Here is a 22,246-nt window from a genome sequence, read left to right on the forward strand (position 1 = left end):
AGATCTTTGAACAATTAATGATAAGAGTTATGTACATGTTTAAATGATGTCGACATCTAGAAGTTTCTCTCAGCAAACCCTAATTCCAATTTCACACAAAACATAAAGAGATATGCGAATATTGGAAACTCTGTTTTGCTCATTGGGATCGGTTGTACCAAACTCACAATGTAAGTTGTGACTGGTTATACCATGCTTCCCAAACTAGTTTGTGACCGGTTATACCATGCTTCCCAAAGTAGGTTGTGATCGATTGCACCATGCTTCCCGAAGGTAGCTTGTGATCGGTTACACCTTACTTCCCGAGACAGCTTGTGATCGGTTACATCTTACTTCCAGAGTTAGCTTGTGATCGGTTACACCTTGCTTCCAAATATAGCTTGTGACCGATTACAACTAACTTCCCAATGTAGTTTGTGACCGGTTACACCTTTTTCCACAAAGTAAATACGAAGTTCCAAAAGATAAATGTTTATACTTCGTAACGATGGATTCCTTGACACTTTAATCATAATGATATGACCAAGTATAATCACTAGAGTGTTATATATATATACAACTTCGCATGTTATTTTTTCAATATAATACGGCTTGAAAGATACGTTAGGAATGGAAACACGTCAAGTCGGTATTACTAACCTCAAGTGGAAAGATGATGTCTTCGTTGCAGTCGTTACTTCTTCTCATTCTTCAGGTATTCGGAGTTATACTTGTACCTCTCAACATTTCTAGACTTTCTAGTGTATCCTAAATGAAGTTGACTCTAGTATTTAATCAAGCGACTCTAGATGAGTTTGATACTGAAATATGACAACCAAACTTGGCATACCGACGCTTGGTGGGTTCAACCGAGCTATGCTCTAACACTTATTATGAATTCAAAATTTAATTCAAGTTCAACTAGCTTAATACGTGTTAAAAAAATACATGATATTCAAAGCACAAACTCATGCCAAAGGTTCCCCACAAATTAATCTTTAATGTTAGTCGAAATCATGAATGAAAACTATACCACGTTTTTTAATACAATAAGTTGCAAAAACAAGTAATATATATACTTCCTCTTGATATTTTGATCATAGATAATGCTCAAGTCATCTAAATACCAAATCTATGTGAATAAACTTCGCATGTTATATTTTCAATGAATAAGACAATAAGAAATTGATAGAAATGGAATAAGTCATAGTCAATAGTTACTAACCTCAATATGAAGGATGATGTCTTCATTTTGTTTTGAATCCGTCTTCAAATGTTCGATGAGTAAATATAGCATATCTCAATGTTTTTATGTCCTAAATATAACCTAACGAAGTTAAATTTAGTAAGCAATTTAAGCGACCGAGTTTTGGAATTAAAGTTGATAACTAAACTTGACACACCAACGCTTGGTATGTTCAACCGAGCAATGCTCTGACAAATATTAATAAAAATATTGGTGACACTTATTTACTACATATAATAAATTAAATAAATAAGAACTTTGATATAGTTGGCGAACTCTTTATTATCTCGTTTTATTCTCTTATATTCTCTTACTACAAGGACAACCACTCTTGGATATAATAAAAGGATTGTGTAACATGTGAGTATTGGTGATTGAAAGAACTGGGAAGAAGTTGCAAAGTCGGAACCGAACTTGTCCTATCGGGGAAGATTAGTTTTAATCCAAAGTGTGTTAAGTTTTCTGGAAATTCATATAATCTTGGTTTTCTCTATCCTTGTCATTCTCGTAAAAAAAAAAGGTTGATGCAGGGTTGTTAAGGAAAGCCTAAATACGGCTATTAGTCTTGATAGTGATGTTATTAATGCTCTTAGTCATGGTTCTTTGAAACGAACTCACTGATCAAAGTTATCTGAGGAGGAAGGTGAAATTTAGTCACAAAAAACAAGAAACTGAGAATGGATCTCCTCTCAGAAGCTAGACACGGCTACTAATACTGATAGTAATATGTGTAATAGGCTAGCCAGTATGGTCACAATCACCGGTATGGGATAACATGGTGGTAGAAGATATTTCGGGTAGGGTGACATCAAGTTCTCCCCTCTCGGATGCTTTTTAACCTATTTTAACTTTTAATAAAAAGGAAAATGCTAAACAAAAACATGTGATTTACTTGAAGGCTCCTGAAAAGAAAATGATATAAGAAAAGGGTCTATATTTTTTGAAAGCAAACTTGTTTAGAAAACTCATTAATAAAAGAAAAGCAAATAGAACCTAGAGGGGAAATGAAAAATAACAAGAAAAGGACAAGAAAATCGGAAAAATACATTTATCAACTCACCTAGGGTGTCCAAAAATTTTGCTTTGACTTAATGAAAAAATTTAAAAGTATGTTATGAGATTTCAATACATATGGGATTTATTTTGGGATTAAAAGTTGTTTTAAAGCAAAATCTCTTAAAATGGGTTCTTAGTTTTTGAAAGAAATTGTAACAGTCCTTATGGTGATTTTCTTAAAATGGGTTCATAGTTTTTGATGGAAAATGAAAACCTTATTATCAGTCCTTACGCTAATTCTTATTGGGTGTATTATTCCTGTTGGTTTTATGGCCAATGCCTATGTTTCATATGCCAGTGTAGTTTGCCTCTTGTATGTTGGATGGTATTTCCGGCTGATTGATGTCTTATTATAGTGCAAAAGCTTTCTGCTGCTTTGTGTCTTTGTTCGTAAAAGGAATTTTCTAGTTGAGTAGTCGATTCATATATGTTTGTATCCTTGTTTACTGATAATCCTCGCATGCAATTTGTTTTATTTTTATTCGTTTTCCTTCATATAGGTCTCTGCTAATGATATTGAGTTTGTTACCTACCCTTTCCTCTTGTCTCCTTTCTTTCCATGACAGTTCATTTCTTAGAGATAGTTTCGAAGATGGTTTGAGATAGTATATTTTTAGTAAAGTGTGCGCTAGATATGGTTTGAGGTTATGTTGTTCCTTTTCTTTTACCTCCTTTTAGTTTTTTCTCTTGCGTCTCTTCTTTCGGGATTTCTTGAAATAGGAAGACAACCTTTTCTTAGACATGTTTATAATCTTAGTAAAATCATAAGTATTTTTCTGTTTTATGTGGTGTGATTTCTAGTTCTAGTTTAGACTTAAAGTTACAACCTATTATACTCTTTCTTTCCTTTTTGAGTTGTCTTCTCTGTCTGCCGAATATGTGCGTCCAAATGAAGATTTCACCCTCAATTCCCAACCCTAAGCTCCTCTGATCGAACTAAGCCCCCAGGTAAGTCCGCTTAAACTTCTAATTTATATCCTCTTCCCTTGTCTGTTATATTATCTCGACTAACTCCACTGCTATTTAAGGTTGAAGTTTTTTGCTTGATATCAGTTCATAACAGTTTGTTCGAGGGTGTAATAGTTCCATGTAATCTGTAATATTCTGGTTTAATTTTTGAGGTAGATCATCTTGTAGTTTTCTTGTAAGTGGTGTCTTGTATTAAGCACACTTTCTAAGTTATAGATATTCTGCAATTGTATGTGCTTTTTTATAAAGCACACCTTCTAGGTTATAATTGTACTTCAAAATATATTTCATGTAAGTGTTGTGATATAAAACACATCTTCTGGTTCACTAACTCTAGTTGATTCCATTTTTGAGTAATGTGGTGAATCTCTTCCTTTTATCCCCTATCTCTCCCAATCTTCTCAAGCCCACCTAATTGCTAAAATCTTCTAAAGCCCATTAGCAATCCCACCTACATTCTATTTTGTAACCCTTTCAAGCCTAGAACCTAATTGCTAATTTTATCTACAGCCCATTAGCAATCCCACCTACATTCTATTTCTGTTACCCTCTGATTTACTGGACATCACTCAAAATCCTCAGACATGAACATTTTGGTCTGGAATTTCCAGGGCATCAATAACCCAACCACAATACAACACCTAAAAGATATAACCTCTTTACACAAGCCCAATATACTATTCCTCTCAGAAACTTTAGCTAATGAAAGACACATGTCAAGCCTTGCTCAATCCCTTCAATTCCAAAACCTAAACTCAGTCTCCAAAGTTGGTAGAAGAGGAGGACTATGTCTCATGTGGAACAACCTAAACATCCAAGTGCTAAATCAATCCCAGAGTTTCATCCACGTCCTTGTTACTCCACCAGCTCCAGCACAACCTTGGCTCTGCACGGGCGTATACGGTCCTCCATATCCAGCGACAAGAACTGATTTTTGGCAAGATTTCCCAACAATTTTCCCCAACATCTCCAACTCAACCTCATGGGTTTTGATAGGGGATTCTAATGAAGTAAAAAGCCAATCAGAGAAGAAAGGGGGAAGAAAAGTCAACTATAGCGAGACTCAGCCATTCCTCACAATGATAGATCAAATGGAATTCATCGACCTAGGATTTCGTGGAGATCCATACACTTGGACAAACAATCAGCAGGGACAAGACAATATATTAGCAAGATTAGATAGAGCTCTTGCAACCTCATATTGGCACACCGCAAATCCTCATGCCGCCGTCACTCATCTTCCGAGGATAGCATCCGATCATGCACCCATCCTTTTGCGCACCAAAGCAATTGAATGGCATGGACAAAAAAATTACAAATTTGAACATATATGGTTAACGCACCCTCAGCTCAAGAAAATTGTAGATTCTTCCTGGACTCAACAAAGTGATGATGAACCTGCTCTGGACCTTCAGCTAAAGATAATCACCACTGGCCAAACCCTTATGTATTGGAACAAGAATACATTTGGGCATCTTCCAACTCTAATTCGCAAGTCAACGACTGATAGACACATTTATCTGTCTATTTTGAACTGAATTCTCCATATTGTTAGTACTCGATTTTGTGTTTATTTGGTATTTTATGTCTTTGTAGGTGTTTTTGGAGAAATAAGCTTTTGCGGCGAAATTGGCTCGAAAAGTGTTTTTTTTGCGCTCGTGGGAGAAAATTACTAAAGACACCCCTCATTTGGATAGGGGGAACTCAATTACTAAGGGTAACTCTACTGATAAGGGGTACCCTAATTGCTTTTTACACCTCATGGTTATTGGCACCCCCGGATTGGCTAAGGGCAATCCATCCTCTACCTTTCAAACAAGGAATTTGGCGGGAAAACAAGCTATCACTTGCATGGAAGTTTGATCGGATTTCGGGAGTGATTTTAACGAGACTCAATCCCCGATTTGGTTTGCTTTAGTCCTGTTAGGACAACACAGGATGGGTAAAGGGTTTCAGCTCGAAAAAGAAGGAAGTTATGGTCATGTACGATATAACAGGGGACGAGCTATAAATATTCTCGGCTTTTGTGGATCGGTATTTGGACGAGATTTTTGAGGAGTTTGTCTTGGATATTAACTGGCATCAATATTGTACGACAAAACAGGGTTGGTAACACTATTCGAATCGAGAAAAGAGGAGGTACACATCGATTTGGAGTTAAACAGGGAGTTGGGTAATACTCGGGTTTGTTTGGATCCCTGGGTTGTATTTGGTAGAGAGATTTTATCTGAATTGGATACGTGTGATCCTGTTACATTGAAACAGGGTCGGAGGTGTTTACAGATCGTAAAAAAATGGGAAGTTTACCTACTTCTCTCAACTAAACAGCGTACGCAGAATATCACGGGTAGTTGATTTGTTTTTGGTATCTACGTTGAGGAAGGCAATAGAATATATTCTGTGAGATTTCAGTCTATGTTTAGAAGCAATTGAATGATTCAATTGATGCGTGAAGAAGTCTAATGAAGGAAATATCCAGAACTTGGGAGAAAAGAAAGGAGAGGATTGTATCGAGATTTTCTGTCCCTGTTGTGTATATATAGGTTGCTAGGAGTCCCAAAAAGGGGGATCGAGAATTTGGGGGTGAAGCAGAGGAGACGTCGGAGCTGCAGGAGAAGTTGCAGAGTATATTCTCTGCTGGTGAAGAAGAAGACGAGCTGAAGAACATAGGACCCAGTTGGACAGTCGCATAAACCGTGACCTATACTTTCAAACTCAATAGCTTTGTAACAATTTTTCCAACAATTAATCTGAGTTCGCAACAGTTCTGTTGGAGTTCTCTGTAACAGTGGGTTCTGTAACAATTATAACTGTTACAAACACACTGCTTTATACCTCTTCTTCAATAAAACACCTTTTTGAGCGTGTTTTCACCATGAAGAGCTAAAACCCAACACTGGGATGACGGAGGAAGCCATTCTCTATGCCTGTGGTAAATTTATTTAATTCTTATATGAATTTTGCACTATTTTAAATTGATTCATGATTTTTCTTAATTGATTGTGGTTTTGTTTGATTATGTATTCTTGGTCTTAATATTTTTGATACGTCATGCTTGTGATTTACAATCAATCATTTATAAAATCTACCTTGGCAAAGAATAAAGAGTCAATATTTATTATGTTATGAGCTATAATTTTCTGGAATTGATAGTTGAACCACATGAATATGAGAATCAGTGGAATCTTGAGTCTCAGTACCTCTCGATATCGTGACAATCGTGTATATATATTTTCTTTGTTTTTATTTTCAAGTCTTATCAAGTCCGAGTTGAACGAACTTTACTACCACTTTCAAAACTACATCAATTTTTGGCGCCGCCGACACGGACTTGTATTTAGATTTGTTTTAGGTTTCTTTTTATTTTTATTATTTTTTGTTCTTTTTTACGCGTTTTGGTATTTTTCGATTCTTTTCAGATTTGGAGCGAGGCTACAAGGGAAGAAAAAGTGTTATAAAAGGAAAGCATCGCCAAAGAAGGAAAGAAAAGAGGAATCCGAAAGGAGTGAAGAAGAAGATTTTATATATAGTTATTTTTTTTTATTTTTAGAAAATGTAAATAGGGTGTTATTTTTGTAATTTTTCTTTTCCTTTTTGGACATTTTTATTTTTGGACTTTTTGGACATTCTTGGACATTATTTTTAAACCCTAAGGAAGGGTCAAAATTAAATATCAACTGTTTGCAGGGAAGGAAGACAGTTATGATACTGTCTCGGCCCCTCGGGTTCGTACACTGACATCGAAGTCGATGGCCTGAGTCGACTTCAACGGTTCATCGCCCGTCTGGTACGGGAGGTAAGATTCTATCCACCCACGAATCCCCTGTCATTGGGTTTTATTTTGTGTGACAACTCACACCCCTGCAATAGAATGTCGAACTGGTATTACAATAGCCAATACAACGAATATCAGATTGAGTTTCAAAATGGACGTTACTACTTTGACCATAGTGTGAATAATGGTTGGGAACATCAGCCTTTTAAAGGTTATGGTCCATATCATGGTGAGCTCAATTACTATCCACACGCCAACCGGTCATACGAGCAAAATTCCTCTCTACTAGAGTCAACACGTAAGTTAGCTGAGTCGACACGTAAGTTAGCAGAAATGAATAACTTAGTTATGGACGAAAGCAATGCAACGAGTGAACTTTCTTTCCTAGATTCAATCAGGAAGTCATGTGAGTCGACTCAAAATATTTTGTTAGAGGCCCAGAACATAACTGCTCTTAATTTCCAATATAGTGTTTCCAATAGTACCTCTGAAAATGAAGATAGTTATTCACATAATCAAGATGACGAGGATAAAATTGGTAACACTACTTGTTTAGATGAGGTTCAACCATTTTCATGTTATTATAATGATGATTATGATGAGGATAGTATTGATGAAGAATTTGAAATAAGTAGGCATAGTGATCAGGCATTTGTTACTCCAATTGAGCTTAATAATGATAATGTTTCTAGTTCAAATCCAAATAATTTTAATAATTATTCACCTATTCAAAAGGACGAGGATTTGACTAGAGATACCCCTGTTTTAGACGATGTAGTATTTCCTTTTGATTACGAAGCTAATAATGGTTTAGAGGAACGAGTTTTTCTGAGAATATTGTTTTAGAGTCTAGCGATTTAGAAACATTAGTCTTAGAAAAAGAAAGTGAACTCGTAGAGATGAGTGAGGATGAAACTGACTTACAAGAATCAATTGACCATTTTCAGGAATCATATGACCTTGAAATTAGGGAAGTTGTGACTAGTCTTTCTAGAGACACTAAAAACTCTAAGTTTGGGGGTGATTATCATTCTCCATGTGCTTTAACTATTAGAAAGGTCCCTCACTTGGGACTTGACATATGTGCCTCAACCATTTTACAAGATTATCTTCATACACGTTTTCTTGAACCTAGTGTGTCCATAAGGAAGTTCAGTTGTTAGAAACCCATCCTCTGGTTGATGTGGTTTACCCAGGCTATGATATCCAGATTGACTTTGTTTTCCCACCAAATATTTTTCGACCAATTGTGGGAACGTATAAGTTTCATATGTGTCAATTATTAAGTTTTGAGACTAAACCTAATTACTTTAGGAGATTAGGATCGACACATTTGTTTAAGGAAGACCACCACTCTCATTGTGGTCAACTGTGTGAGTCAAAACTGATTGACTTTAAGGATCCACAATTATTCAGGTTATTATTATGTGCTTCTAAGTTTTTACTTGAGTTTTTCCAGACTCTAATACCTGAACCGGACCTTATCTTTGAGGAATTCCAGCGCATGAAAATATTTTATCTAGAACCTTTCATAGAGCCTGAACCTGAACCACAGCTAGATGTAGTTGTCTTAAACAGGAAACTAGACAAGGGTGCACTTTATTTGTTAATTTTCTTGGCATGTTGCAGATTCCTTTTACTTGTGATAGCTCTATTTGGTTTTGATGACCCACAGATATTTCGGCTATTACTTTATGATACGAGGTGATTAATCCTTTCTTATGTCTGGCTGAAGACGTTAAACTTAGCACTTCTTGGGAGGTAACCTAATCTCATGCAACACGGTAATATCTTTCCTTATCTCTTTTGCTTCAAATGGTAACAGTTTCTCCTTGTTCGTGCTTTTAATTTTATCTTTAGAACATTGAGGACAATGTTAGATTTAAGTTTGGGGGTATGGGAGAAACTTTTTAGTTGCAATAAATAAACTCCAGAGCCTAGAAATTTATGCCTATTAAGGATTGCACTAACCAATCTAAGTGCATGGAAGCATTTTGTTTGTAGGAGTTGAGGAACCAATCTGATTAGATGGAAACATCTAAAGAGTCTATTCATAAAAGCACAGAGCTCAAGTGTTAGAAATAACATGGTAGTTTCGCCATATCTCGTTGAGTCCTTTTCACTTTTGTTTTTATTTTTATTTTTAAATATGTTTCTAAGTGATTTGGTGGGGCTCACGATTCAAGTTGTTACCACTGCTAGGGTGAAATAGAGTGATTGAGATACCACAAAAAAAAAAAAGACCAGACCACCAGACCAACCGGAATAAATTCAATAAAGTCGACCACTGGAACCCTTGTATATGCCAGTTGTGTTGACCTAGAGTTAGGATTATAGACCACTGGTTCCCTTGTATATGCCAGTTGTGTTGATATTAGTCAGACCAATATCTCATTCCATCAGGATAGGTTTATTTTGGCAGTGGCCTTCAGACAGATATGAGAAACACCGTTCACCTTAGTCAATATCGAAAACCATCTATGTTTTTATCTATATCCATCTTCTTGATCTATCCATGTGATAAGTTTGACTCCGGATATTGATGTCCATAGTGTGACTATCTGAGTAGAGCTCTGTGACTTATATATGAATTTTAGTATGCTTGAGTGCAAACTCGTGTACAGCAATTGGAATTTCGCATCAGGGTACTTCCTCTTATAGTCAATAAGTATGTCAACCAAGGATATTCTTTAGTGCCTTCCAAGGTTCTGCGTAGATAGTTAGGGTCTGGAGTAAAGGTTTTGTGGGTATATCTCTTGTAACCCCTCCCGAGACTATAACTCGACCACTAGGGCCACCTAGGGGTTTAAAGGCTTGTTGCATACGCTAAATACAACTGACGATGCCTGCGACAGTGAGCTAGGATTTTATTTTCTAGATTTGATTTGCTCGAGGACTAGCAAATAATAAGTTTGGGGGTATTTGATAGACACATTTATGTGTCTATTTTGAACTGAATTCTCCATATTGTTAGTACTTGATTTTGTGTTTATTTGGTATTTTATGTCTTTGTAGGTGTTTTTGGAGAAATAAGCTTTTGCGGCGAAATTGGCTCGAAAAGTGGTTCTTTTGCGCTCGTGGGAGAAAATTACTAAATACACCCTTCATTTGGATAGGGGGAACTCAATTACTAAGGGGAACTCTACTGATAAGGGGTACCCTAATTGTTATTTACACCTCACGGCTATTGGCACCCCCGGATTGGCTAAGGGTAATCCATCCTCTACCTTTCAAACAAGGAATTTGGCGGGAAAACAAGCTATCACTTGCATGGAAGTTTGATTGGATTTCGGGAGTGATTTTAACGAGACTCAATCCCCGATTTGGTTTGATTTAGTCCTGTTAGGACAACACAGGATGGGTAAAGGGTTTCATCTCGAAAAAGAAGGAAATTATGGTCATGTACGATATAACAGGGGACGAGCTATAAATATTCTCGGCTTTTGTGGATCGGTATTTGGACGAGATTTTTGAGGAGTTTGTCTTGGATATTAACTGGCATCAATATTGTACGACAAAACAGGGTTGGTAACACTATTCGAATCGAGAAAAGAGGAGGTACACATCGATTTGGAGTTAAACAGGGAGTTGGGTAATACTCGGGTTTGTTTGGATCCCTGGGTTGTATTTGGTAGAGAGATTTTCTCTGAATTGGATACGTGTGATCCTGTTACATTGAAACAGGGTCGGAGGTGTTTACAGATCGTAAAAAAAATGGGAAGTTTACCTACTTCTCTCAACTAAACAGCGTACGCAGAATATCACGGGTAGTTGATTTGTTTTTGGTATCTACGTTGAGGAAGGAAATAGAATATATTTTGTGAGATTTCAGTCTATGTTTAAGAGCAATTGAATGATTCAGATGATGCGTGAAGAAGCCTAATGAAGGAAATATCCGGAACTTGGGAGAAAAGAAAGGAGAGGATTGTATCGATATTTTCTGTCCCTGCTGTGTATATATAGGTTGCTAGGAGTCCCAAAAAGGGGGATCGAGAATTGGGGGTGAAGCAGAGGAGACGTCGGAGTTGCAGGAGAGTTGCAGAGTAATTCTCTGCTGGTGAAGAAGAAGACGAGCTGAAGAACATAGGACACAATTGGACAGTCGCAGAAACCGTGACCTATACTTTCAAACTCAATAACTTTGTAACAATTTTTCCAACAATTAATCTGAGTTCGCAACAGTTCTGTTAGGGCTCTCTGTAACAGTGGGTTCTGTAACAATTATAATTGTTACAAACACACTGCTTTATACCTCTTCTTCAATAAAACACCTTTTTGAACTATGGATTATTATTTTGAGCGTGTTTTCACCATGAAGATCTAAAACCCAACACTGGGATGACGGAGGAAGCCATTCTCTATGTATGTGGTAAATTTATTTAATTCTTGTATGACTTTTGCACTATTTTAAATTGATTCATGATTTTTCTTAATTGATTGTGGTTTTGTTTGATGACGTATTATTGGTCTTAGTATTTTTGATACGTCATGCTTGTGATTTACAATCAATCTTTTATAAAATCTACCTTGGCAAATAATAAAGAGTCAATATTTATTATGTTATGAGCTATAATTTTCTGGAATTGATAGTTGAACCACATGAATATGAGAATCGGTGGAATCTTGAGTCTCAGTACCTCTCGATATCGTGACAATCGTGTATATATATTTTCTTTGTTTTTATTTTCAAGTCTTATCAAGTCCGAGTTGAACGAACTTTAATACCACTTTCAAAAATACATCAACGACACAAATCCAAAGGGCTCAACATCAATGCGTCATTCATAATGGCGAGGAATTAGCATATTGGCTAAATCTAGAAAAAGAGCTTCGGAACCAGCACCTAATCTTACTTCAATGTCATGCCACATATTGGCAATAAAGATCCAGAATACAATGCTCCTATCCGGAGATAATAATACGACCTTCTTTCACACCAAAGCAACCATACATCGAAGTCGCAACAACATTCAACAATTACAAGATCAGCAAAATAACTGGATTTCCGATAAAGATCAAGTAATTCAGATCATCCTGGACCATTTCACAAATCAATACACAGCTACGAACTCAATAATATATGAAGAACTATTTGAGGAAATTGCACCAAGATTAACATCCAAACAATGTGATTCTCTCACAGCAGAAGTCACAGTGCAAGAAATCAAGGAAGCTTTGTTCTCCATCAATTCAGAAAGTGCCTCTGGGCCGGATGGTTACACAAGTAAGTTTTTCAAAGTTTTCTGGGATACCACTCACACGCAAATAATATCTACAGTTCGAAGTTTTTTTAATTCTTTAAATATCCACCCACTCATGAACCATACAAATATTACATTAATTCCAAAAGTAGACCACCCAACAAAACCATCTCAATTCAGACCTATCAGCCTCTGCAATGTCTATTACAAAATCATATCAAAAATCCTGGTCAACCGCATTCGACCCCTTCTCCCATTTCTAATAAGCCCGTACCAAAGCAACTTCGTCCCTCAACGTTCAATTCATGATAACATCGCAATTTCAGGAGAACTATTCCACTACATCAAAACCCCAGCCATCACCAAAGAACCCAAAATTGCTCTTAAACTAGATATCCAAAAGGCTTATGATAGCCTGGATTGGGGTTTCATTAAAAAAGCCTTTACCAAATTAGGATTCCCGGCAATTTTTGTGGATTATATCATGTTACGTATCAGCTCAGTCACCTACTCCATCAACATCAATGTCACCCCCCATGGTTTCATCACACCAACGAGAAGCATAAGACAAGGTGATCCCATATCTTCATACATTTTGATTGTATGTGCTGAAATTCTATCAACAAATCTTGCCAAATTGGAAGCCAAACAGATGATTTGAGGTCTCAGAATATCACAAAAAGCACCGCCCATATTACATCTTATGTATGCAGATGATCTTCTAATCACCTACAGAGCTTCCAAAGAGAGTAACATCCACCTCCAAAAGATACTTCAATCTTACGGATCATCGGCATGACAATTAATCAACACATCCAAATCAACAATCATCCACCATCCGAGATTACTGCCAGAAGATATAAATACTTTACACCAATTTTACAACATGCCAACCTCTTCAACCCCTCCTATATATCTCGGAGTCCAATTCAAACACGGGAGAACATCCCGCCATATTTTCGAACCTTTGCTTCAAAGGATGGCTCGTAAGGCTAAAGGATGGATGGAAAAATGTCTTACACCTGCCGGAAGGTTAGTTCTCATTAAAACCTCCTTAACCCAAACATCCAACCACCTTATGCAAACACAATTGTTCCCTGCTCATGTCCACAAACAAATCGACCGGATTACTACTGTGGCTGATTTAATTGACCCTATTACTCATAATTGGAGACATGATCAACTACACAACCTACCACCTGAGGCAATACAATATATTATCAATATCCACCTTCCCCTGGACAATAACCCAGATAAAATAATCTGACCACATTCGAAATCTGGTAAATACACCACTGCTTCAGGATACAACAGTTTAGCCCAACAAGATAACCATACAACCATAACCCCCTACCAACCACCAAATTTCTATGGACCTTACCATGTCCTCCAAAAATTCAGCTTTTCTTGTGGAAAGCTATCAACTAAAGATTACCAACCTTCTCTTTATTACACCGCATCAACCTCACCAATTCAAACATGTTCCCCAGATGCAACTTCAACCCAGAAACGGTGATACACATGCTTATTCAATGTCCTGTGGCAATTGCAGCATGGACCAACATCTTAAACCGCATACCAACAAACCATCTTCAACATAACAACCATCCTATCACATTAAATCCTCAAACAACCATATTGCATCTACTATGAGCTTATACTGATAAAACCACCATCACAGGTTTCTGTTTTCTTTTCTGGGCACTATGGACAACCAGAAATAATCTAGTCTTCAACCAATCCCAATCTCACCATGAAAACATCCTGAGGACAGCTGTAGCACAACAACAAGAATTTGAATGGGCAAGAAAAATCTCCCCACCGGTACTACCTGGAGATCCAACTCCGAGGATTGCAACAACCAGCACAAAAACAACTACAATTATTCAAGTTGGATGGTGTATTCCAGATTCGGGTTGGATAAAAATAAACACAGATGGGGCTGCTAGAGGCCATCCAAATATGGCTGGAGCGGGATTCATTTGCAGGGACTCAAATGCACAAACCATTATGGCTCTTGAACAACCTCTAGGTTTAACTACTGCGCTAACGGCTGAGACATGGGCAACTGTAATAGCAACCAGAACAGCAATGGAAAGACAATGGCCAAGAGTATAATTGAAACAGACTCAGAAACTCTCGTGCACTTTATCAGAACATCAACAGAAGCTCCTTGGTATCCTAGTTTAATTGGGGGCCATGAAATTTTGTTTGCCCCCCAAATTTTTCAGGGGTGTAAAAATCGGAAGATGAATATACTATTTTACCCTTGATTAATATTTTTTTTTTTCAAGTAACGACCCTTCACCGACATTAACGACAGTTTAGGGTCGTCATATACATCATGATCAAAACAATAACGACTCTAAACTGTCATACACTAACGACTCTTTTTAGAGATTAACGACAGTCTATAACGACATTTCTAAAACATTAACGATTGTTTAAGTCGTCAAGTGCGTAACCAAAACAGTAAAGACCCTTCCAAAGGATCGTCAGGGAATTGATCATTTTTATGACGACCCAAAACTGTCGTGCATTTCCGCCATTAATGAATCTTCGATAGTTTAGAGTCGTCACTTAAACAGTCTAAACATTAACGACTGTTGAGGATCGTCAATGAAAATTTTTAATACCTTGACGATTTTTCATACTATCTGGGGGGGAAAAAGTTAGACTTAAAATTGCAGACAAAAAATCTGGAAAAAAAATTAAACTCTAATTAAGTAAGATTATCACTAATTAATTAAATTTTAACACTAATCATTTAGGGGCATTTTAGTCATTTAAAAAATATTTTTATAAGGGTGACCCAAATTAGGTCCTGGTGACCTTTTTTGTCCTCTAGTGCATGGCCCCCAATTAATTCCGATGGCCCCCAATTAAACTAGGCTTGGTATATATCACAAATGATTGCAGAAATCAAACAAAGGATGCGCCACATACCTTGTCGCCACATTCAACACAATTATAAAGAAGGCAACCAAGCAGCGGATGGTATAGCAAACTTTGCAACAGATAGAAGCGAAGAAGGAAACTACTCGACAACGATACGGGATCAAACAAACCCGCCTTTTCTTAATCAAATTCTTTTAAGTGACTCTAGGAGAATTACTTTCCCCCGTGTAATCTTTAGTTAGTTCCTTTTAATATATTCATGCATCAAAAAAAAAGATCAACTCACCCAACGCGTTTTCCCAAAATTCACCTCATAAGAGTTGAGCGTTTTTTTCATATCACCTGGAATGGGAATTCATGTGCTTTGGGAAGAGTTTGGACATGAATATTTGAAGGACGTCCAGTGTTTTCTTTTTCGTTTTATCAATTTCTCTATTTTATAAAGGCAGCATGAACCTTTAAAGTTGCCTGAGAGCACACACTTACTAGAAGCGTAACATTGGGTGCATGAATGATGAACCCACATCCCCGAGTTATGGACACAAGGGTTCATACACTGTCAAGTTATTGGTATGTCAATTTTTGGTCCCACAATACCTCCTTATCCAAAACACCATTCAGGTCCATGTGCTCCTTCCTAGGGTGATTAATGGATTCATAAGCCCTTCTGAAACTGCGAGAAAACAGTAAGCACAACCAATTGCATTCATTCTCAAGGTATGGGCACCTAGCAGCTTTAAAACACCGATCTATTTATGAAGAAGTTAAGAACCGATTTCTCAGAATAACTAATGAAAACTGGGTAAAATATTAACCAATCTTGTGGAGTGGTACGATCAAACACTGGAGTCTACAGTTTGATCCCCAGGTCTCCATGGGTTGCTGAACGGCTATTAAAAGAAGGTACCATTGATAGTATTATTATAATAGTAGTATCCCAGATGGATATGGATATGGTGGTGAATAGCATGGATACCTCGCCTCAAAATTCAATAGTTGCTGTTATCAACTTATTCTATTGTAAATGCTGGCAACATTGAAGGAACCAGTATATAGCTACAGCATGTTACTACTGTCGCAAACTCGATATACTTCCACCTCTCCCTAGAGACTACTACTAGCCTATACCTAAGTAGATACCATGGATGCCTTATGGAATTTGGAAGATAAATGGAATATAACAACCCAAGAAGCATTTCTTATCTTTATATGTTCTGCTTTGGCTGTTATTGGCCTTTGCACGACCGCAATCCTTAAGAAGAGGAAAGAGAAGAAGAATGGAGTTGCAGGAAGGCAATTTTTAGTGGAGGAATCTGGATCTAAAGGTATGACAACAACAAATTGGTCTGAATCGAGTTTGCGCTGGGTCTCGATGAAGAAAACCTTGATAAGTAGTGTACGATGGAGTGGAGCAAACAAGTGGGAGGATAGTGCGTGCAGGACTTCGCGGCAGACTAATGCACCTCCATTGTTGTTAGCTGAAGGAGGTAGTGTTGCTTTGGAATTTGGTTGTTGGAGTCATAATTCAGATTCACCTGTTTGGCAAAGGCCAATACTGATGGGAGAGAAATGCGAGTTCCCAAGATTCAGTGGGTTAATTCTCTATGATGAACAAGGGCGATCACTTCATGGGTCTGAGTTAGTGCAACAGGTGAGTTTCAATACCTCTCATGAAATTTAAACTGAATGTAGAAATTTAAAATTTAAGGTATAAGATGCCTTCACATGGTGCAGAAAAACCAATGAGTGCTGATAGAGACAGAATTCATGAACAATAGACAAAACAGTCACCTTACAAGTGACGTAAGGAGATTTTACTGAAATTGTTAAGGATGGAATCAGAAACTGTTAATGAAAATGTTTGAATTGTCTGTTTTGTTACGTCTGAAGCAAAGTAAAACTCTACTGACAAGAAGCTTTCACTCTGGTTATGTGCAGGATATAAGCACAGCACCAATTGTAACTACTCTGCGGGATTTGCTATAAACAACATCTTAGTTTCTCACTGGCTGATGAAGATTGTAATAGAAGTGACGAAGATTCAGATAATTTCTGATAGGCATAATACTGATGTAATTCCCAAAGTGTTCAATTTTTCCTGAGTAAATGTGTTTTCTGAAAGAGTTTGACAGAATGGTACATTAAGAGGCCCAACGTTTTTATTAATGAAAGCTAAACCACTCTTGCTCTCTTTTTTTTCTCACAGGAACAGAAATGTGTAATTGCTGAATCCCTGATATAAGAAGTTTAGATTTTCCATTAGCAGGGAACTTTACACAAGAAATAAACTTGTCTTCTCTAAATTCAGGTCTTACAGACTTTAATCGACCATAGATGCATTCATGAAAGGATAATAGCTAATGTAAGATGCAAAATGATAGAAAATCGAATTTCCATTGCGAAGCTCTAGTACAAGTTGCAAAAGTATTCAACTTCATTCTAAACAGATGGAAAAGAAATTCTAAGCAGATGGAAAAGAAACACAGAAAAGAAAAAGACTCAATTTTATGCAAGAGATACACAGAAATAAAGAAAGGTTGGATTCTTGAGGCATAGTGGTTTAAGGAACTATATTAGGAAAGCTTCTAGTATACTGGGAAAGGGTCCTCGCAGGACAAACAGGAAACATACTCTATCATCACACAATCATGTCTTCTGATCTGACGATCTTACATTCTGCTTACCAGGCTCATAACATCATTTGAGCCTTTTCCAATGTGGTACTATGAAAAAAAATAAAGCAGAAAAACAGAGACAATTTGCAAAGAAGGTAAACAATCTTTTATTTTCATCATCTTTCCAGGACTTCACAAATATGCTGTCAACTCTTAATACACAAAAAAATACACTCATGGGAGCAAGAATGGTTACAGGAAGAATTTCATCTGGAAAGTTTGCAAGTTGCAAACTTCTCCACTCAAGAATGATGCAAAGCATTTCATAAATAGCAAGACAAAAGGGCTACGAATGTACAATAAAAACAGCTGACATTTACCTTTGCATCTATTTCAAATATATTCATCAAGCAAAGGACGGTATCAAGGGTTCTCTAGAGCCGTCACCAGACATTCTGCTGTAGTGAGCATAAAGAGACAGCTGTATTGCCCCAAGAACGGTTCCTATCCCATTTGGCAACTGCAAGTGAAATGGAAGTTTAAGGAGTCAATGTTAAACATGTTATCAAACTTAAAATGTCATGTTTAAAGGGTGCTCACATAAATGAATAGATCTGATTTCAACACCCCATAAGTGAGGAAAGAGATGCTCATCAGGAAGGTCGCAAGGGAAAGATAGAAAGGCATGAACTCGACACTCTTTGTCCGGATCACCAAATTCTGACAAAAGAATGTGAAATAAGTATCGATAAATAAACCCAAACCAGATAAACTGAGTCGTGACACATGGAAGCAAGTAGGGGGTGCACATATGATTGAAAGTGAAAAAATGGAACTCAGAAAGCAAAGCTGGATATAAACATACAATTACAAATAGTGGGGAAGCAAACATGGATATGAGAGAAGCAACACTCAAGCATCCAACAAACAACTGTCGCGTGTGAGAGTCGAAAAACGTCATGCTCACATACGCTATGACCACAAATGCACCAAAAACGGCAAGCAACAGTCCCAACATTCTCATCTGCCAGCAACATTCAGTGTCACAATCCTAATATCAAAGTGATCATGGACCAAAACAAAACGCAAAACTAGATAAGAAGCTTACCTTTTTCCCTTTATCCGCGTATACAATGAAGAGGATTACATAGACTAGTTGAAAAACTGCCCCTACAGAATTAACTGTAGCCACCAATATGATACCAGGCGATACATGTGGCAATCCATACCAGAGACAGATCAAGCAGTTCAAGAGTGTATATATGTAGGGCAGTCCCGAGAACTGTTCTGTCGAACGATTTCTCACGATTCTACTGAATGTGGGTCTGATGGAGAAACAAAATTTGCAAACAATATTAGTGAAGTTCTTCCATGTTTTTTCGACAATAAAAATATAACAAATAGAATCAAGGAGGAACTCAAACTTACATTGGAGATACAAACAACACGAACGCAAATAGGTTCCCTGAAATTAACAAAGAGAAGTATTAGTCGACAGCCACCAGGAAACTTATCAGAGAACATACATACTGCAAACAATAGCAAAATCAATTTTGGTAGTGGAGAGCAGTGTTGTTAACATTGTAGTATTTGAAGAATACAGTTAGGTTCAAAGATACCCAATTCTACTGCTGAACCATGAGAAACAAAGTCAACCATATATTGGCATCAAAGAATCTAATATGCATTCATTCAATCTACAACTGAATATTGTCTCTTCTTCTTCTTCTTCAAATGATTGATAACAACACAATTACTTCTGAACTAGTATAAGGATACACATAAACTAATGTTCATCATTCAAACAAAATTCCAAATGATATTATACCACCAAATTGATGAAGAATCGCATTTCAAAACAAAGAAATGAAAAGTGCTCAAAAATCAAGAATTCACATATAAAACCTAAACCCATTTCAATTTCCAATTGAACAGAATTCATAGAGAGATTGAAAAATAGAGGGAAGAAGAGAGGAAGAGAAAGAGGACGCATACCTGTGACTCCAGCTGCATCGCTGAAAAGTGAGTGAGTAGAAGAAATCATCAAAATGGATTAAATGGGCACAGAATACCAAAAAAATCTATTCGAAGATAAAAAAAGTGTAAATCTTCTGCAGAGAGTTTATTTGTCTGTCCTTGTTTTCTCGATCTATTTATGTGGAGTATGTCTCTCTCTATTTGTTTAGCTCATAAAAAAGCACGTTTAATATAATTCTGTACAGTTGGAGTCTTGAAGGAGATTGGGGAGGAAGGATATCTCTCACTCATTGACATTGATTTAGTTGTTGCATTACTTGTTAATTACTGTTAGGAGAATTTTGTTAATAACCGTCCATCTTAATTAATTTTATTATCATCACGATTATCATTCCAATCAAAAGTGCTTGGCTGGAGGGGATCAGATAGAGACGTAGGCTAGTCAAAGTCTAAGATACCCCCAGAAGATTCGTATTCGTTTGTGATGATTTTCACAACTATCGACAAAATCATTTTATACCACACTACTATTATTGCTAATTTTGGGGGAGCTAAGGTCTTTTTTATTAAGCTAATATTGTCTGTCCTATTGTCTTTTTAAGAATCTGTTAACTAGTCCATATCTAAAATGAGTTCTGTGCAATGAGCTACATAGGTCCACATATTCAATTTGACCCCTTTTTACTTGGCATTTAATGACATGCCATCTCATACATTGTACCATACATACCTTATCCGCGGATGCAGATGTTTCTAGTTTCTACATCCTTGCGACCAACACCTTAACTGACAAATTAGCCGAGTAAATTCTAGTTTTACCGATGGCTGGGTCCTCTGAAATATCTCGTGTAACACATTTGTGGGATTCACTCAACTCAAAAAACCCAGCCTCTACTAGTCATTGGAGTTATCCTGCGTGACACAGTCCTCGGTCAATGGCCGAACGGGCTCGTAAGCACTCCATTTCTTTCCCTGGTTTTGCTCAAATTCAACGGTGTCTGTATTACATGACCTTGGATTTGGGCAGTGTCCCAGCAGACTTTAGGAACCAAAGTACTCTAAAACAAACTCAAATGAAGCTTATTATTATATCTTTTGTCAATTAGTAGATAAATGATAATGATGGTCCGACTCCGACATGCTGAGCTGGAATCCACCCAAACGATTGTCGCTTACTTTGAGATATAACGTGGATCGCACACCCTTTCTGGGTTTTTTTTGTCGCTAAATATTTGGAGTTCCGTGAAGTTCAAAGCAAGGATCATCATTTATGTCCCGGCAAATTACTAGACAGGATACCAACCTTCTTTTGGAAACTCACTTCCCAGATGCTCCCCTGGCCTAGTTCATTTCTTCCATGAGGTTCATTCATCCTCTTTTTGCACATTGTAATGGCTCGGGTTTGATTTTCCCCTTTGAATGTTTTGCTTCTTAAATTCATTATCCAACAACTACCTAAGTCTTACAGTTTTATATCCCACGGCACTTTGAATTTGTTATGCATGTGATATAATCAACCAAAAATTGACTTTCCAGATGACAAAAAGACGTTAACCACAGAATCAGGTAACTAACCTTTTGACTTGTACCAAGGCAAGCCAGAACCTCCACTACTTTAGTCTTGGATAATAATGACGAGGTTTACACGTTTCTCCAGCTGTAATTTGTTGATCTGTTCAACTTTCCGGTTTAATCTATAGTCCGCAAGTGAAACATTCCAATACGCCTTTTTTTCTTTCTAATATATGTCACCGTCTAAAAGTCTGACACGATTGGTAAGGCCTACCAAAATGGTAGGAGTATATTTTATTTTGAACGTTTCTTCTATTTTTATCTTGTTTGTCCAGCTTTTCTCTTGTTTGGTGGGGTTTGAATCCTACCCGGATGGTCAAATGAGTTTTCAAATCTTTTGTTAGTTTAAAGAAATTTTTGGAAAGTCTTCTTGTATCTTTTATTATTGGCTAGGGACTTTTTTTAAGCCATTTGAATTCTCTAAAACTCCATGATGTGAGATTAGCATGGGTTAGTTAATTGAGATTTTTAGAAATATCGAGAGATTTTTTTTTTGTAAGAGATTTGGGGAGACTCTTTATTTGTCTATTGATTTTGGGGGATTTTCTGAGTGATTTTTAAGAATTCTCAGTAAGTCATTCAGACAAAAGCATATAAGAATTTTACCATACATACATCAAATAAAAAGGAAAAAGAAAAATCAAAAATCATTTTAATAAATAATTCATAGATTTAATACAAAAATAAATGAATGTTATAGGGCCTACGGTCCATGGATGTGCGGTCCACTACAATACTAGAATTTCCCGCTTTTCTTGTATAAATAGAATATCATACCTATGTAATGAGGTTGTCTCTCTGGTTAATGAAAAGTTTTATATCTTTTTTTTCTCTGTTTCTTATTATTACTCCAAAACGTTATCATAAAAATACCTTAAGAGATTAGATTTCTTCCCCTTCTTTGCATGCATTAAATGTCTGATCGTTTTTGGAAAGAAATAATAAAAAAGAAAAAGAA

General features: G+C 36.9%; 2 protein-coding genes across 2 annotated transcripts; one reads left to right on the forward strand and one right to left on the reverse strand.

Annotated features, from left to right (window-relative positions):
• The first annotated feature begins 16,088 nt into the window (after positions 1 to 16,088).
• On the forward strand, positions 16,089 to 17,464 carry LOC113299911. The gene is made up of 2 exons (XM_026549012.1): positions 16,089 to 16,775; positions 17,063 to 17,464. The coding sequence occupies exons 1-2, from the start codon at positions 16,266 to 16,268 to the stop codon at positions 17,108 to 17,110; spliced, it is 558 nt and encodes a 185-aa protein (XP_026404797.1). The 5' UTR covers positions 16,089 to 16,265; the 3' UTR covers positions 17,111 to 17,464.
• Positions 17,465 to 17,882: 418 nt separating this feature from the next.
• On the reverse strand, positions 17,883 to 20,163 carry LOC113299903 (bidirectional sugar transporter SWEET2a-like). The gene is made up of 6 exons (XM_026549003.1): positions 19,735 to 20,163; positions 19,168 to 19,204; positions 18,848 to 19,064; positions 18,605 to 18,763; positions 18,340 to 18,459; positions 17,883 to 18,259 (listed from the first exon to the last, which is right to left on the reverse strand). Exons 1-6 carry the CDS (start codon positions 19,781 to 19,783, stop codon positions 18,146 to 18,148), a joined length of 696 nt encoding a protein of 231 aa, XP_026404788.1. The 5' UTR covers positions 19,784 to 20,163; the 3' UTR covers positions 17,883 to 18,145.
• Between the last annotated feature and the right edge of the window lie 2,083 nt (positions 20,164 to 22,246).

This window comes from Papaver somniferum, chromosome 1 (assembly GCF_003573695.1).
Source record: "Papaver somniferum cultivar HN1 chromosome 1, ASM357369v1, whole genome shotgun sequence".
NCBI classification, from domain to species: Eukaryota; Viridiplantae; Streptophyta; class Magnoliopsida; order Ranunculales; family Papaveraceae; genus Papaver; species Papaver somniferum.